The 18,517-nt window shown below is 42.0% G+C and overlaps 2 protein-coding genes across 3 annotated transcripts in view; both read left to right on the top strand.

The window, feature by feature from the left end:
- Nucleotides 1–1,069, top strand: part of sptlc2a (serine palmitoyltransferase, long chain base subunit 2a) — a 46,725-nt gene extending 45,656 nt beyond the window's left edge. For both annotated transcript variants that reach the window (XM_071365123.1, XM_071365122.1), the window contains one exon: nucleotides 788–1,069. In XM_071365123.1, coding sequence (XP_071221224.1) covers nucleotides 788–868 — 81 coding nt within the window. In that variant the 3' untranslated portion in view covers nucleotides 869–1,069. The remainder of the gene's footprint in view (nucleotides 1–787) is intronic.
- A 6,906-nt stretch (nucleotides 1,070–7,975) lies between these two features.
- Nucleotides 7,976–18,517, top strand: part of ism2a (isthmin 2a) — a 71,556-nt gene continuing 61,014 nt past the window's right edge. The window contains exon 1 of the mRNA XM_071365121.1: nucleotides 7,976–8,886. Coding sequence (XP_071221222.1) covers nucleotides 8,752–8,886 — 135 coding nt within the window. The 5' untranslated portion in view covers nucleotides 7,976–8,751. The remainder of the gene's footprint in view (nucleotides 8,887–18,517) is intronic.

The following is an 18,517-nucleotide window of genomic DNA, read 5'->3' as shown; positions in this document are numbered from 1 at the left end:
GGAAGCTGTTTAAAGGCTCAGTCAACTTAGTGTATGTAAACTTCTGACCCCCTGGAATTGTGATACAGTGAAATAATCTAGTAGTCTGTAAACAATTGTTGGAAAAATTACTTGTCATTCACAAGGTAGATGTCCTAACCGACTTGCCAAAACTATAGTTTGTTCACAAGAAATTTGTGGAGTGGTTGAAAAACAAGTTAATGACTCCAACCTAAGTGTATGTAAACTTCCGACTTCAACTGCCGTCTGCTATCCATTCTTTGGTGTCACATTGATTGGTGTATCACCTCTCTTCCCTCTCTTCTTCTCTTACATCACTGTGCCTCTTTAGTGCCTGGCCAATAGTGAGATTCTGCCATTGTGGGTCTTGACGTGATAGTCATGTTGTAGATGAGTGAGTCACCATGCTAGCTCTGCTCTCTCAAGTCCCAGTCTTCCCCCATCATAGATCCTACTGTACCATGTGTTAGTGATCTGGGAGGACTCGCATCCCTCTCAACTGACTAACATCAAATGGTAGCTTCAGACAGCTGTAGTCAGCCTGTGTTAGACATAGATGTGAGTTTTGGCGTAAGTTTGTCTTCCATCGGTATACATGTAAAGCAAGACGGTATGTGTTTGTTTTGTCAGGCTCTGAGTGTAATCAGTAATGTGTGTGTGTGTGTGTCTCTGCAGGCATGACGTGTGTGTGATCATTAACCCGAACACACAACACACTAGAGTGATCATTGACGTGCGTATCTGTGTGATAATGTAACATTTATGTTGTGTGTGTCTCTATGGTTAGGCCCTGAGTGTGATCAGTGAGGTAGGAGACCTACTGCAGGTCAAGTACTCCAGACACAAGAGACTCCCCTCTCTGGACTGAGTCGTCGACCATAGCATCTACGACCAGATACAAGACTGAACTGGACCAGAGTGGACTAGACCGGATCTGACCAGATTGGACTGGCAGTCTTCCACACCCAGAACCAAAATGTGCTCGCCTTGATGTCACAGAACCACTTTATTCATCTAACACAAGGTTTTAACTTTCACACGCCTGCCTTATTTTACCAGGAAACTCACCGCATCATGGCGAAGAAGGAAAAAAAAACACAGAAAACATTTATTTTTTCAAACGATTATTTCTTACCTCTGTTTTGTCTTAAATAATGAAATATTGGGTCTGCTTCTTAATTTATTGTGGCATTTTGTTTCTGGAGGATTAGTAGACTGAGGACTGCTTATGTGTGCTTGTAGCTGCTTTATGTCATGCCTATGTCATGTCATCTCTGATGTGTGTTTGGGAGAAACGGTGTGATTTGGAAAGACCAACCTAACTGTAGCTTACGAAGCTTTCGGGATACTCATCCCGAACCGAAGTATTTAACATTTTTGGAGGAGAGATGAAGAACAAGAAGAATCAACACAAACAAACAAACTCAATGGTGATTTCTAAAGGTCATAAAACACACAGTGAGTGTCTGTTAGAAGTTTCCCTTAGGTACAGATCTAGGACCAGCTTACCCTCCACAAAACCTATCCTTACCCATTGGGGGTGAAATGTATAACTGGCCTTAGCACAGTGTCAATGGGCAACGTTATCCTACTCTACTCAGTGATGGTATTGCTATGAAGTACAGTTTAGGAGTGCTTTGAGATGCATGTCTGGTGTAACCGACTCCTGGAGCTAAACCTTGCTGTTCTAACTTGTAGCCAGGAACCGTGTCTTACTTGAATCTCTAACTATGTTCTCTTTCCAAAGTATTTATGATTTTTATTTACAGATGACTATATCTCGTAACAGGTCAGAGTGAGAGACGTTGTACCAAGGCCTTTACTTTCAGATGAGCTATGAGCACATCACTCCTCCTCGCTCGTATCCATTAGCCCTTGGTTCCAGGCTGTTTCAGCTGTAGCTCCTAACCACAGATCGAGGATCAGATTATTCTACCCCGATCCTAACGTTATCATTAGGGGGATGAACAACTATATGACCCAGTATCGGTGGTTTGGGGAAAACTCCACCCACTCCAGTAGGAAAAAGTCGTATCCAGGGAAACGGATCTATCAGTGGGGGGGAGACTTAGTCAAGACAGACTTAGTCTTAACCAAACGTGTGTGTGACAGAGAGAGTTGTTTAATGTACAGATTTATTTATTCATGTTTCCATGTTTTTTCTCAATTTGGAAAAAAATTAACATTTTATCACTGGCAGCTCTGAAGCCATGTCCTGCATGCACATACCTCGCCACCTCTGACTGATCACAGTGCAATCACTACTGATGAGTATTTTATCGTTTGGCACACCTTAGCGATGCATGTACAGTATGACGTAGTCACTGACGCTGCTAGTACACCAAGAAACAAGGTGCTCAACCTGAACTCATTCCAAAATTACTGATTTTAATGTATGAAATTGATATATCATTTTGAAGACAAGGACATGTTCTGTTTGTGTAAAAAAAAAGAGAGAGAAAAAAAAGGAATCTTTCTTTGAGAGTTTATTAATATAAGTGACCTGCAAAGAGCTGGAGGAGAGACATTAAGATCGTTTAAAATATAGAGAACTAAATAGATTTTCATTCATTTTTCTTACTGTACAAAGAACTGTCTCACAATGACGAATGATTTGACTCATACAGCTCGCTATTTTTTTCCCCTCAAAGTTTGACGTAAATCTGCACTGGATGTGTGTGAAAATGTCTTTTGTATATTTCTATTTTTCTTGTTTGCACAAAGAGAAATACAACATGATACTGATGAGGTTTCAAAGTCTTAATGTCAAACTTCTTAAGATGTCAACACTGTCCTTCTGCCTCATGTGTGGATGACCTGTCTCTCGGGTGAGATACAGGGTGTGAGTGGCCATTCAACTGCTTTAAAACTACATGTATGTGTTCTAACATAACTTGGATGTGCTACAAATAGTGCATAATAATAGCTGTACCTTTTTTTTTTGGAATCAAAGAAAAATGCAGTGTTTGCTACATATCAGTGGATGACCAATTTGTAACTGTTTCACTCATGTTACGGACATCAAGATGTCATTAAAATAATGTAATAACGCTTTGTGTTTTATTACAAATGAATCGTTAGACTTATTACACATCAGGGCCTGTATTACGAAAGCGTCTCAGGGTGGAAGTGCTGGTCTCGGACCAGACCCCACCTCTTATTCATTCTGATTTCAAATGCAAAACTGATCCTAGATCAGCACTCTGAGTCGGTTTGTGAATGAGGCCAGATGACTAATTGCTTCACACGTTCCATTTAATTTTGCTTTAGCTACAGTACCTTCTGAAAGTATTCATAACCCTTGACTTATACCACATTTTCTTGTGTTACAGCCTGAATTCAAAATGGATTAAATTTAAAAAAAACTCTCACCCAGCTACAACCAATACACCATAATGACAAAGTGAAAACATGTTTTAGAAATTTGTACAAATTTATTGAAAATGAAAAACAGATCTAATTTACATAAGTATTCACACCCCTGAGCCAATACTTTTTAAAAGCACTTTTGGCAGTGATTACTGCTGTGAGTCTTTCTGGGTTAGTTTCTAAGAGCTGAGGCTCCCGAGTGGCGCAGCGGTCTAAGGCACTGCATCTCAGTGCTAGAGGTGTCATTACAGACCCTGGTTCGATTTCAGGCTGTATCACAACTGGTCGTGATTGGGAGTCCTATAGAGCGGCGCACAATTGGCCCAGCGTCGTCCGGGTTAGGGTTTGGCCGAAGTAGGCCGTCATTGTAAATAAGAATTTGTTCTTAATTGACTTTCCTAGTTAAATAAAGGTTAAATAAATTAAAAGAGATTTCCACACCTGGATTGTGCAACATTTTCCCATTTTATTATTTTCAAAATTCTTCAAGCACTATCATTTGGTTGTTGATCATTGCTAGACAACCATTTTCAGGTCTTGACATAGATTTTGAAGTAGATTTCAAAACTGTGAATCGGCCTCTCAGGAACATTCACTGTCTTCTTGGTAAGCAACTCCAGTGTAGATTTGGTCTTGTGTTTAAGGTTATTGTCCTGTTGAAAGGTGAATTCATCTCCCAGTGTCTGGGGGAAAGCAGACTGAAGCAGGTTTTCCTCTAGGATTTTGCCTGTGCTTAGATCCATTACGTTTCTTTTTATCCTGAAAAACTCCCCAGTCCTTAACAATTACAAGCATACCCATAACATGATGCAGCCACCACTATGCTTGAAAATATGGAGAGTGGTGCTCAGTAATGTGTTGTATTGGATTTGCCCGAAACACAACACTTTGTATTCAGGACAAAAAGTTAATTTCTTTGCTACTTTTTTAGCAGTATTACTTTAGTGCCTTGTTGCAAACAGGATGCATGTTTTGGAATATTTTTATTCTGTACTGCATATATGTCAGAGTCAAGGCCCGCGGGCCACATCCGGCCCGCGAGAAGGTTTTTTACGGCCCCTGGGATGATCTTGATTTATTATTAGAACCGGCCCGCAGACCGCAGCAAGCCGGCAGCCCGCAGATCTTTTACACGCACCAATACTACATTTCCCACAATGCAACGGTGACGCACCGAGCAGTAGGCTGCTGTGTAAATGAGATGGAGCTGCCTTGGGAAAAACTCGTGGGTTTGACAACCGACGGAGCACCTGCGATGTGTGGACACAGGAGCGGACTGGTGGCGAAGATACGGGAAAAGATGCAAGAGGAAAACGCGACAGGTGAGCTGACAGCTTATCATTGTATCATACACCAGGAAGCGTTGTGCGGTAAAGCCTTGAAAATGGAGCATGTAATGAGCATCATCACGCGCACAGTTAACTTTATCAGAGCCAAAGGTTTGAATCACCGCCAGTTCAAGGCATTTCTGACGGAGTTAGAAACGGAGCATGGTGATTTGCCTTATCACACAGAGGTGCGATGGCTAAGCCAGGGAAAGGTGCTTCAAAGATGTTTCGAGCTTCGTGAGGAGATTTGTCTGTTCTTGGACAGCAAAGGGAAAGACACAACACAACTCCGAGACGAAATGTTTCTGTGTGAAATGGCTTTTCTGTGTGACATTACGAGTCATCTGAATGCAATGAACTTGCAGCTGCAGGGTCGGGATCATGTCATCTCTGATATGTACAGTACAGTGAAGGCATTTAAAACCAAACTGACTCTGTGGGAGACGCAGATGCGGAAAGAAAATTTGAGCCACTTTCCCAGCTGCCAGACCATGAAAGAGAAGCTCTCTACCAGTGCGTTCCCGAGCGCACAGTTGGCTGATAAAATAGGTATGCTTGCCGCTGACTTTCGACGCCGATTTGCTGACTTTGAAGCACAAAAAAGCAGGTTGGAACTGCTCGGTAACCCATTTGCTGTTGACGTGGAAAGCTCACCACCAAACCTCCAAATGGAGTTGATTGACCTCCAATGCAATGATGCACTGAGGGCAAAATATGCGGCAGTGGGTGCTGCGGAGTTCGCCCGTTTCCTCCCCGACACAATGCCCCAGCTGCGCATCCAGGCTGCTCAAACGTTGTCTATGTTTGGCAGCACATACCTGTGTGAACAACTGTTTTCTTTGATGAACCTGAACAAAACATCACACAGAAGTCGACTTACTGCTGAACACCTCCACTCAATTCTGAGGATTTCCTCAGCTCAGAGCCTTACCCCGAACATTGATGAACTTGTGGAAAAGATGGGACACCACCAAGTATCACCCTCAACCTCAAACAAGTGAACATTACTGTGCAATCACATATTTAGAGTTTTTACTCAGTTCAAGTTTAAAAGTTAAAGTTTAATATTTGTTTTCACTGCATGTTACTTCTCCTTAAACAAAGTGTTGTTTTTGATTAATAGATTTTTGCACTTTATTTTATTGTATTTCAATCCAATTATATTTTAAAAATATTTCAGTTGAGTGGATGATAGAAAATTGCTATTATTGTTTTTTTCTTTGAAGTAAATTTAGCCCACTTTTGCTAAAATAGAAAATATAGGCTACTGATGGTGCCTTGAATACCGGTTTCTTTCATTTAATGTTCATGTTATGGGGATTTTTATATAAAGGAAATTTGTCTTTTGTGTCTGTTGAAAATTAAAGATTACTGACAGAGCCATAAGAAAATATTGCTTTATTTATCTGATCATATTGGAATATATTTGTTAGGTTTTCAGTAGGTTCAATTAGGTTCACTAGACTATATGCGTCATTTAAAAAATTTTCAATGAACATTCGAACAGTCCGGCCCTCGGCTTGTAGCTAAATTTTTTATTTGGCCCTCCGTCCATTTGACTTTGACACCCCTGCTGTACTGGCTTCCTTTTTGCTCTGTCAATTAGGTTAGTATTGTGGAGTAACTACGATGTTGTTGATCTATCCTCAGTTTTCTCCTGTAACTGTTTTAAAGTCACCTTTGGCCTCATGGTGAAATCACTGAGCGGTTTCCTTCCTCTCCGGCAACTGAGCTAGGAAGGACGCCTGTTTCTTTGCAGTAACTGGGTTTATTGATGCACCATCAAAAGTGTAGTTATTAACTTCATGCTCAAAGGGATATTAAATGTCTGCTTTTTATTTTTTATCCATTTACCAATAGGTGCCCTTCTTTGTGAGGCATTGGAAAGCATCCCTGGAAAATCCCTGCTCGACTGAGGGACCTTCCAGATAATTGTATGTGTGGGGTACAGAGATGAGGTAGTCATGTTGAACACTATTATGGCACACAGAGTGAGTCCATGCGACTTATGTCGCTTGTTAAGTACATTTTTACTCGCCATAACAAAGAGTTTGAATACTTAAGACATTTCAGCTTTTTCTTTTTTATTAATTAGTAAAAAATAAATAAAACATCATTCCACTTTGACATTATTGGATATTGTGTGTAGGTCAGGTTTGTGGATACTTTCTGAACGCACTGTATGGAATTGAACAGAGTGGTGCAGAAGAAAAATAAGCTAAGATCAAACCTGTAAAGGTGTTGAGAGCTGTTAACAGGATCACTTTGAATACTGTCTCTGTTTCCAGCACATCTTATACCTTGAGCTGAACAATAGCTCCTTCATCACCTGCTCTCTTAAAACACATCACTTTTTCCTTTCTTAGCAAGACAGTCTGACGGAAGTCAGAGATAACACACAGAATCTCTCTCACTAACTCACTCGCGTGCTCATGCTCGCTCTCTGTCACACACAGTATAACCCTGAAGAAGTGGGAGATTTCCAGATAATGTTATCCTTCTCATGTGTCATAATTCAGAGCTGGTTCATCGGTTATCAAAGGGAGAGTTCGGTCTGAGGGCTAACATAAAATGAGGTGTGGTTTTAATTCAACATGTTTATCACAGAATAAACTCATACTGTCGGTCGCTGTAAATCATGCCATGGCTTTGTCTTGCGTCTTTCGCTATCTCTGATTCCCTCTGTGGAGAGAAGTTCATCATTTCTCGCTCTTTAGTTTACAAGGTCACACCCGTCATCAGCTTCACTTCATATGTATCTTCAGTCTGGGAGAAAACTCAACACTCTAGTCCCTGGCTTCTGCAACCTTTGGAGTCAAAACGGGAAATTCTGGCACATGGACAAGATGATAGCGAGATTAATGGGAACTCTGTGGGAAAAGTCATTTAATTAAGCTCATCCCCGAACAAAGAAAATGAATTACTCCATATCAATTTGCATTATTAAACCACACGCCCCTCTAGTCCAACGGGGAGTGTCTAACCTTCAGACTTATTCAAAAGGGAGCATTCTCTGTTTAGCCACCGTCTTCGGCCTTATCCTTCCTCTCCTTCATAATGTTATCCTTTCATTTTGCTCATATTTAAATCACCCCCATCACAAAACTTCATTCATTTCGGTCTCTCATTCATTCCCTGATTTCGCTCTTTTATTGTGCGCTCTTTCGTAAGACCCTCCCTCAGAACGTCACCAGTAAAGGGGAGATGCGGATCGAGCCCTCAGCCAATGAGGCCACTGTACTACGAGTGGTCTCTGCGAAGGTGACTGGGACTGAACAGATGGTGACAGAGAGAGAGAGAGAGAAGCAGCGACGACTGTAGATGACAAACGGCTTTTCTCAAGCAGTCAAAGAAGAGGTTCCTTACAACAGGCACAGCAGAGCGCATGCGAGCATATTTGAGTTAGCAGCAGTTAAGGTTAGAGAAAGTTACTTATTAAAACTCGGGATAAACTCAAGTCCATGTATTTCAAAGGAGTATACTATGAGGTTGCAATAGCAGGACCGAAGAAGCGTGTACGGAAAGCGAGCAAGTAAGGAGACGAAGCGTCTTTGGACAGTGTAAAGTCAATGAAGGATAGGTAGGCAACATAGCTACCAGCCGATAGCCTGATCTAGTTCTGAACGGTTTTGATACAAGACTAAGACTGGATATTGGCGGGAGAAGAGCCAACGGGAATTAATGATCACAGTGCAACATATTTTAAGTAACCTTTGAGCGTCAACGTTGGAAGTAACCTAATGGCGCATTTGGGGAGCAAAGAGCACCGACGAGACGCATCAAATTGGTTCCAAATTCAGCTCCAGCTCTGAAAGCTGAGTTCACTTTCAAACAACATTGGATTAAGAATCGTATATCGCAAAGTCTTACATATTGATTTCGGATTTATATTGATTATATTTAGGCTATGGGCCAGACTCGAGGGTTCTGAAAACGTGTCCAGCACGCCAAGCGGCTTCTAAATATCTGCTGTTGCTTTCCACACCGACCAAAGCATCGCAACACCAGAAAACACCGACGAAACCAACAACTGTTGTCCCAACTTGGAAAAGACATGCAGAAAATGCACAGGAAGGTTAACCTACTGTGGGTAGTCTTCTTGACGATGACTCAGGTGTCAATCAAGAGCTTCCCCACCAACAGTCAAAAAAGTGCAGTCCCCAAGGACAGGAGCACTGCGTCCACGGAGGTAAAAGCCTACTAACTTTTATTTTCTACTCACAGTTAGGGGGTTAGGCCATTTGCTAATTTTCATTAAATGTCATATGATTGGGAAATATGTTTCACTCTGCTGAAACTTGACAGAGCGCATTTATGAATTGATGCGCAATGTTACCTTAACACCTGGCTGAACGTAGCACGTTGTATGTTGTCTGAAATGACAACATTATTGTTTAGGAATTGGCATCATTCATCATGAAGTTAATCTATTTGGTTAAACTCTTTATTCTGAAAGCTCAATGGGCCAGAGACAGTGAGCAACAATGGTCATGGTCCAAAGGGACTTCATTGCGCAATCATTTTGCTGAAATGAAAGCAGTGGTAGTCGGGAGCTGGGGAGGGCAATAGGCACCAGATCATGTGAAACGTTTGATTGTCTACACGTGTTAAGGGGAGACAATCTATAAAAAAATACATAAAATAATGTACAACAGAGACAATGTTCTTAGGCTGTCCTTAGGCTGAGAGGAGCAGAGAGCCCTCTTTGGCTGGTGAGGAAATGGTCATTTTCCAGTTGGGATGACACTCATACCCGATAACACCTCAAATACCCCCCTCAGGTATCATTGGAGCATCTGGCAGTTCATGTCTGTCAGTGTGTATGTATGCTATACTGCAAAGACTTTCTACAGCTTATAGTGATGGGCTGTATTTAAATCTTAATAAAGATGACGGCATTGCCCTTTCACATGGCTATAATACAGTAATGACCCAGTTACTAGTCATCATTTTCCAGGGTTCAGGTCAGAGGTAAAGGGTCAGAGATCAGAAGTCTCAAAGGGTTATTAAGCAAGTGTAGCGTCAGGCTTATACCCTTTCTGATCAAATATTATTAATGGAGAACTCTCCCTCTATCAGTCTGTCTGTCGACTCCATCACACGAAGACAACAAATCTGCCCGTGATCTTACCCTGTTCTTACAAGGTACCACCTTCATACTTACTGGGTAGGTAAAATGAAGTGGTGTCTGTTTCCACATGTGAGCTACAATTACATTGGACGACTCCATCCCATAAAGACAACAGCAAATCTGTCTGTGATCTTAACCTGTCGTTACATGGTACCACCAACTTCAGATTTACAGATTAGGTACTGTATGATGTAAGAGGGCTGTAAAATGAAGTGGTGTCTATTTCCACATAGATACAATGTAGTTATTTGTGAAGTACCACCACATTGGATGACTCCATTCCATGAAGACAAAAGAAAATCTGTCTGATCTTACCATGTTGTTACAAGGTACCACCTTCACACTTGCAGGATAGATACTAGGTAAGAGGGCTGTAAATTGACGCTGTTGCTAATTCCATGTTAATACAATATATTTTCATGTTTACTCCAGTACAATATAACAAAGTGATTTTTCACAATATAGACAAGCACGCAATTCAGAGTGAAGTGAATTTAATGAAAATCAACCAAAGTAGAAACACATTTGTTTTCACAATCATATCAAATAGCTAGCTAGCTTAACAACAAAAGGAATTGCATACATTTCAATGTGAATATGTGAAAATTATTTGAACATTAGCTACATACAAGTTGTATCTACAGTACACGACATGAATATAAAGCATACAAATATGATTGAATAGAATCACTGCATACAGAATTTATTATACAAGAGACACAATTCAGAAATCATACAGCACAACGGCAGAGTCATGTCTTGAGTGCAAAACTAATAATGACTCATAGAGAACGCTAAAGTCCAGAAGTTGTGGGCGGAACTAGAAAGTTGGCCGTCAGAAGTATTACAATGTAAACGTACTTTATTCCGCCTGTCTGTGTATTTCAAGACAGGGTATCTCACTACACCCCAATATGCCATATCTCGAAAAAAACGTATACTAAAAAAGTGGAAATAAAACAATCCAATGGAAAAATCAAATGATTTATTATTGAAATATTGAGTGGGCTACGGAGAGAAACTAAATGTTGCAGTTTCAGGCCATGTGGCGGAAAGTGATGTGGGTGCTGGATATGGGGGTGTGTGCTAGTCGGTCTGGGTAGGTGTGATGTAGTCGTTGTCTGTCTGATGTTGTCATTTGCACCACTCGGCAGCCCCACTCAGGCACCCGAGTAGCGCAGCGGTCTAAGGCACTGCAAGAGGTGACACTACGGTCCCTGGTTCGAATCCAGGCTGAATCACATCCGGCCGTGATTGAGAGTCCCATAGGGCGGCGCACAGTTGGCCCAGCATCGTCCGGGTTAGGCCGTCATTATGAATAAGAAGTTAAATAAAGGTTCAATAAAATATGTGTATGTATTGTTTATAAAATAAATCTTACCCCACCCAAAAAAGAATGACTGCATACATTCTAACCACAAGCTAACATAGAAGATTGCTAGCCCAAGCAAATTGACTTGCAGAAATAGCTAGAAGTGCCACAAAATAACTGTAAACAGAGTACACACAAACTAAGCATCTATGCAATGTTCTTACAAGCATATTGCCTCGTAAGAAAACAATATCTTAACACTCAAAAGAGATACATGGATTCTGTACAACATGTAGCTAAATTACTACCAAAGCGGGAGCTAGCATGCTAACACACAATGTAATATCAATGGTGATCTGTTTGCTTGTATGCTAGGCTAATTAAGCCGACTTTAGAATGTAGAATAAACATACAAAAAATGTCATTCTAACATAAAACACTGCTTGCGAAAGCAAGTCTTTAACTACATTTTCACAATATTACCCACAGACATATCTTTCCAAAGCGCAGTAAGGAATCAATTATTTATATTTACACTAGATGACTAACAGGGGGCAGTGTTTTGAAGCCACCACGCCTCCATCTTGGCACCCCCCCACCGTTCAAAAACATATTTTGGAAGCTATAGCAATGCATTTATGAATGGCTATATTTGTTTTTGCCGTGTTTATTCTATTACGTAAACCTTATTACACACTTTCAAATTATATTAGTTGAGCTAAACATAAAAAAAGAAAAGAAAAATGATATTAAAACATTTTCCTTAAAGTATAATTTTTTAAAGTTCTAATGTTATTTTCCTCACTACAACAGAAAAAATAATTGTCCTTGAAACATTTAATTGAAATTCTGTAGGACTGCTTCATCCTGGGAGTGCCAATAGGCGACCGGTGGCTTCAAAGCCTTACATTGGCCAATACATAGTATCCGAAATTCAGGGTTAATATACATAATTTGAAGGAACAGAGGAGCTTGCATGTGAAGTGTCACTTCAGCAATCTGGCCACATTAAGACTTCTGTTTTTTTTCCATCAAAATAAAAGCATGCTGTAAAACCCCGTGTATGATATCAATTCAGTATTTTTGGGCAGTTTTGCATAGTGCACGTTATAGGATGCAACATTATAACTACATTGGGAAAAACTACACTATATGTTTTTGACACGAGGGACTTTTATTTTTAAATGTTCTCAAATTCGTGACCTGGAAGTGACTCGTTAGTGTTGCTAGTAGCTACTTTTCAATCTCACCCACGATGTTCAAACTTGCCACCGTCTATTTGCCTGGCTACCCAGACTCCTTGCTCCGTTGTAACCTAACGTAGCAGGCGTAAAAGAAATGCCTGAAACTAGATTCCCTACATGCTAGTCTTGATGAGAAGAGAAAACAAAACTGTAGGGGGAGGTTCTCTTCTATACCATTCAACCAAGCCAGTAAATGTAGAGGAGGAGTTGAGATGGAGTGTCTCCTTCTTAGTGTCCGGAAGTGGAAGTCGTGTCACAGGCTATTTTTCAATTTCCCCTGAAAACCGGAATGTCTGGTTGTTGGGGACTCAGCAGGGGCTAGCTCCGTCCAAATGCTACACCACACCCACAGACGTTAGTTTCTTCTCTGCAATGAGTACCTCCCGACCCCTTCACCGAATGTAAACACATTCGGAGCCGTCTGATTGGACCAGAAACCGATGTGTTGGGCCAGAGCCAGAACACAAGTGGGTAAAGCGGCGATTTGAAAATGTCTTATTAGCTTTGATACTCTGATTGGTTTGAGGCGATCCTATCGCTGAAGACTTTGTTTTGTACAACGCTCATCATCACAAACAAGTTCCATGAGAGGAAGAAGAAGAGGGAGGCCCAACTTGGCAGAAAATCGGTCTCCCTCCAGCAGGTAGTGTTTTTTCATTGTTTCACCCACCAAGCAAGGAGTTTTTGTATGGACTCCAATGAGAGAGTGTCGAGTTTGGTCAACAAAAAAATGTATACCTTATTTGCTACACAAGGTTTATTTGATCTAATAGAAGTCCCGTAATGCTTAAGTTGTTACGAGTGTACTGGTATAAGAAGGACACGTGACATCCCAGCAACTTTGCGGGAAAAAAACACTTCATATCGGAGTTGCCTCGGGATAGCTAAGGATTCCAAAAGGGTTCTTCAGCTGTCCCCATACGGGAAGCCCTTTTGATTACAGGTAAATCCTTTTGGGTTCCATGTATAACCCTCTGTAGAAAGTGTTCTAAATGGAAGCCAAAAGTGTTCTACCTGGAAGCTTCTTCTTCAAAAATGGTTCTTCAAGGGGTTGTCGTATGGGGACAGGCGAAGAACCATTTTAGTTAGTTAGTTCTAGATAGAAAAAAATTGCTAAGAGTTTATGTATATCCATGATATGAGGCTATTAGCATAGCATCTCTCTCCATTGAATACAGGTGGTTGACATCAACAACACTCGAATATTCAAAAAAGGATTACAACAATGTATCCACCAATCCAAAGAAAGGATAGCAGGGCGCTAGACTTCCCGCTGTTCCGCTTTGTGGACAACGACTCCCATTGTTAGGGCAGAGAGACATGTATCTTGTCAGTATATCCATCATCTTTGATGATGGCAGTCTGACTAAAGTATGTAGCGAACAAAGAGTTGTGCGAGTCGTCTGGCTAACAATCCATAGCCATCCGTGTCTTTCTAGCCTTTAAATTGCCATCATCTGTGAGTATAAGTATTATTGGTCATGATTTAAGCACGTACATGTTGTTATTTAGTCAGAAATGTGACTTCTACCAGAGATAAATGATCGCTATCTATGTTTGGATTAGCCGGAGGATTAGCCGGTGGGAAGAAGTAGGATGGAGAGAGGACCTTGGAAAGACATGTGTTTCTTAAAGTCTAGGTATCAGATAATGGACCCGATCAGATATTTATGTAGTTGGTGCTGTATATTAACTAATATACACGGGTTCTAACGTGAACAATTATTTGTTAATATACAATTGTAAAATGTATGCACATAAAAACCACGAAGACTGGCGGAAACGCATGAACGCAAGATCTCAATTTCGATGACTCACACAGTGAGCCTACTGTAGCCTGCTGTACATGGTAAGCTGTTGCGCACCAGGTTGTACTTTATGTTTTAGCATGGAAAACAGCTGTGAGGATATTTCACCGATAGTCACAATATAATGACACAATTATAATATCTAATTATAATATCTAATATCTCATGTGAAAAAACGTATTTGAGTGAACATTATCAGCCAGCAGCAGATAAAACAGAAAGTGAATTCTCTCCTCCTGGTTTTAGCTTGCGGCTATCACTGTCAGACTGGCTAGCTTTAGGATATTTACTACCCCATACCAGTGACAAACATATCTAGCTCACTTATTTTGCCTGCTAGAAAGAAACAGACACAAATTCATTCAGAAACAGAGGAAGAGGATAGCTAGCTATAGCAAGCTAACGTTAGCTGATGCCTCTTTAACAAGAAGCAACTGTGACAACATTGATTACTTTTCCCATTTAACAAAATCCACAATCCACCCCTCCATAGAAAACCTGTCTCCAGGACTTCTAAATGACCCCAGATCTGCGATCAGATCCATGACCAAAGTGTCACATTTCAATTTAGCCTGCAGGCAGGCTCTATAGAAAACTCCCCCAATGCTAGACACCATCCAACGAGACAGCCAGCGGCTCCCAAAACACAACTTATGCGGGAAGCTCTAAAAAATAAACGTTCCAATTGAACAAAATCCACAATCCACCCCTCTAAAGAAAATCTGTCTCCTTTCTCTGAAATGCCACCAGATCCACGATCTAATACATGGCCAAAGCTTTGCATTTCGGTTTAGCTCGCCATCCACACGCATAGACATACACACAGTTGGGGCCCCAGCCACAGGCTCTATACAGAAACATTGACCTCCATTGTGACCAAACTACTCTTTTCCCATAGGATTGTACCATCTATAGTATGACAATACCAGCAGTTAGCTAGCAACAGTTGGCAGTTGGCAGTTGACATGTTAATTTGGCTACTTTAGCGTTAATCAGTGTTATTTAGATGGAAGATGTGAGCTAAATACGGTAGCTCTATAGCTAGCTAAGGTTAGCATAGAGGTAGTTCTGATAATGCTTTGTCTCTGCTGATGGTTTGTGATACTTTATAGGCCACATTGTTGGTAAGGACAGCATCCATTTTGAAAAGCAACATTTTGCTGAAGCCCTCCTTCTATTGTTGATAGCCACGGAGGCTAGGTTGATAGCCACGGAGGCTAAATTTCAAGGATGAAATTTGCGAGTAGATGACCAATTCGCCGAACTCATTCTCACAACTGTATCCCACTTTACACAGTGTTGCGTTTGCATGATAATAGAGGCATACTCACATTTCCATAGCAAGTGTTGCTACCCCCTGCTACCACACAAAGCTTGGCCATCTCGATGAATAAAAATACAATTGCTAGCTAGCTAGCTGGGTTGTTTTGGTTATTATTCAATAAACAAACTTTTGTGTGCTTGTCTCAATTTTATTAAAAAAACACTGACAAACTGGATCACTTTGTTATATTGTACTGAAGTAAACTTGACAGTATCTGGTATTTACATGGTATTAGCAACAGCTTCATTTTACAGTCCTCTTACCTCATATCTACCCCGTAAGTGTGGAGGTGGTACCATGAACAGGGTAGGATCACGGACAGATTTGCTGTTGTCTTCATGGAATGGAGTCATCCAACATGCTGGTACTACATTGTATTTACCTGGAAACAGACACCACTTAATTTTACAACCCTGTTACTACTACATACAGATTACTGCCAAAATAGAGGAAACACTTGAATTAATGAGGGATACAAAGTGTATTGAAAGCAGGTGCTTTCACACAGGTGTGGTTTAGGAATTAATTAAGCAATTAACATTCCATCGTGCTTAGGGTCATATATAAAAATGCCCAGTTACCCATTATTTTGGCTACCATGGCAAGATGATGAGATCTCATTGACTTTGAAAGAGGTGTCTCAAATGAGCATGGAGGTTTAAAGGGTGTGTCTGTAAACTAACTAAACTAAAAACTAAAATTGTAAAAACAATTTACTAAACTAAAAATATAGTGAAACTATTGTCTTTGACTTCAAAACTAACTCAAAGTAATTTAAAAAAAAGTACAAATGATGTTCAGCTTTTGTATTTTTTTTCAACTTTTGAGAAAAAATCAAAGGTGGTTTTCAAAAAAAAATGTATTGGGTTTTCGAACTTCTGATTCTTGCAGGTAAATGCTACCAATAGATGGCAGTGTTTCACCAGAGAAGAAAAGCGAAGAAGACTTATTTTTTATTAAACCTTTATTTACATTTACATTTACATTTAAGTCATTTAGCAGACGCTCTTATCCAGAGCGACTTACAAATTGGTGCATTCACCTTATGATATCCAGTGGAACAACCACTTTACAATAGTGCATCTAACTCTTTTAAGGGGGGGGGGGGGTTAGAAGGATTACTTTCTCCTATCCTAGGTATTCCTTAAAGAGGTGGGGTTTCAGGTGTCTCCGGAAGGTGGTGATTGACTCCGCTGACCTGGCGTCGTGAGGGAGTTTGTTCCACCATTGGGGTGCCAGAGCAGCGAACAGTTTTGACTGGGCTGAGCGGGAACTGTACTTCCTCAGAGGTAGGTAGGCGAGCAGGCCAGAGGTGGATGAACGCAGTGCCCTTGTTTGGGTGTAGGGCCTGATCAGAGCCTGAAGGTACGGAGGTGCCGTTCCCCTCACAGCTCCGTAGGCAAGCACCATGGTCTTGTAGCGGATGCGAGCTTCAACTGGAAGCCAGTGGAGAGAGCGGAGGAGCGGGGTGACGTGAGAGAACTTGGGAAAGTTGAACACCAGACGGGCTGCGGCGTTCTGGATGAGTTGTAGGGGTTTAATGGCACAGGCAGGGAGCCCAGCCAACAGCGAGTTGCAGTAATCCAGACGGGAGATGACAAGTGCCTGGATTAGGACCTGCGCCGCTTCCTGCGTGAGGCAGGGTCGTACTCTGCGAATGTTGTAGAGCATGAACCTACAGGAACGGGTCACCGCCTTGATGTTAGTTGAGAACGACAGGGTGTTGTCCAGGATCACGCCAAGGTTCTTAGCACTCTGGGAGGAGGACACAATGGAGTTGTCAACCGTGATGGCGAGATCATGGAACGGGCAGTCCTTCCCCGGGAGGAAGAGCAGCTCCGTCTTGCCGAGGTTCAGCTTGAGGTGGTGATCCGTCATCCACACTGATATGTCTGCCAGACATGCAGAGATGCGATTCACCACCTGGTTATCAGAGGGGGGAAAGGAGAAGATTAATTGTGTGTCGTCTGCATAGCAATGATAGGAGAGACCATGTGAGGATATGACAGAGCCAAGTGACTTGGTGTATAGCGAGAATAGGAGAGGGCCTAGAACAGAGCCCTGGGGGACACCAGTGGTGAGAGCACGTGGTGCGGAGACAGATTCTCGCCACGCCACCTGGTAGGAGCGACCTGTCAGGTAGGACGCAATCCAAGCGTGGGCCGCGCCGGAGATGCCCAGCTCGGAGAGGGTGGAGAGGAGGATCTGATGGTTCACAGTATCAAAGGCAGCCGATAGGTCTAGAAGGATGAGAGCAGAGGAGAGAGAGTTAGCTTTAGCAGTGCGGAGCGCCTCCGTGACACAGAGAAGAGCAGTCTCAGTTGAATGACTAGTCTTGAAACCTGACTGATTTGGATCAAGAAGGTCATTCTGAGAGAGATAGCAGGAGAGCTGGCCAAGGACGGCACGTTCAAGAGTTTTGGAGAGAAAAGAAAGAAGGGATACTGGTCTGTAGTTGTTGACATCGGAGGGATCGAGTGTAGGTTTTTTCAGAAGGGGTGCAACTCTCGCTCTCTTGAAGACGGAAGGGACGTAGCCAGCGGTCAAGGATGAGTTGATGAGCGAGGTGAGGTAAGGGAGAAGGTCTCCGGAAATGGTCTGGAGAAGAGAGGAGGGGATAGGGTCAAGCGGGCAGGTTGTTGGGCGGCCGGCCGTCACAAGACGCGAGATTTCATCTGGAGAGAGAGGGGAGAAAGAGGACAAAGCACAGGGTAGGGCAGTGTGAGCAGAACCAGCGGTGTCGTTTGACTTAGCAAACGAGGATCGGATGTCGTCGACCTTCTTTTCAAAATGGTTGACGAAGTCATCAGCAGAGAGGGAGGAGGGGGGAGGAGGGGGAGGAGGATTCAGGAGGGAGGAGAAGGTGGCAAAGAGCTTCCTAGGGTTAGAGGCAGATGCTTGGAATTTAGAGTGGTAGAAATTGGCTTTAGCAGCAGAGACAGAAGAGGAGAATGTAGAGAGGAGGGAGTGAAAGGATGCCAGGTCCGCAGGGAGGCGAGTT

This window comes from Salvelinus alpinus, chromosome 25 (assembly GCF_045679555.1).
Source record: "Salvelinus alpinus chromosome 25, SLU_Salpinus.1, whole genome shotgun sequence".
Classification (NCBI taxonomy): Eukaryota; Metazoa; Chordata; class Actinopteri; order Salmoniformes; family Salmonidae; genus Salvelinus; species Salvelinus alpinus.
Note: the sequence above shows the minus strand (reverse complement) of the source record. Positions and strands in the feature narration are given on the sequence as shown.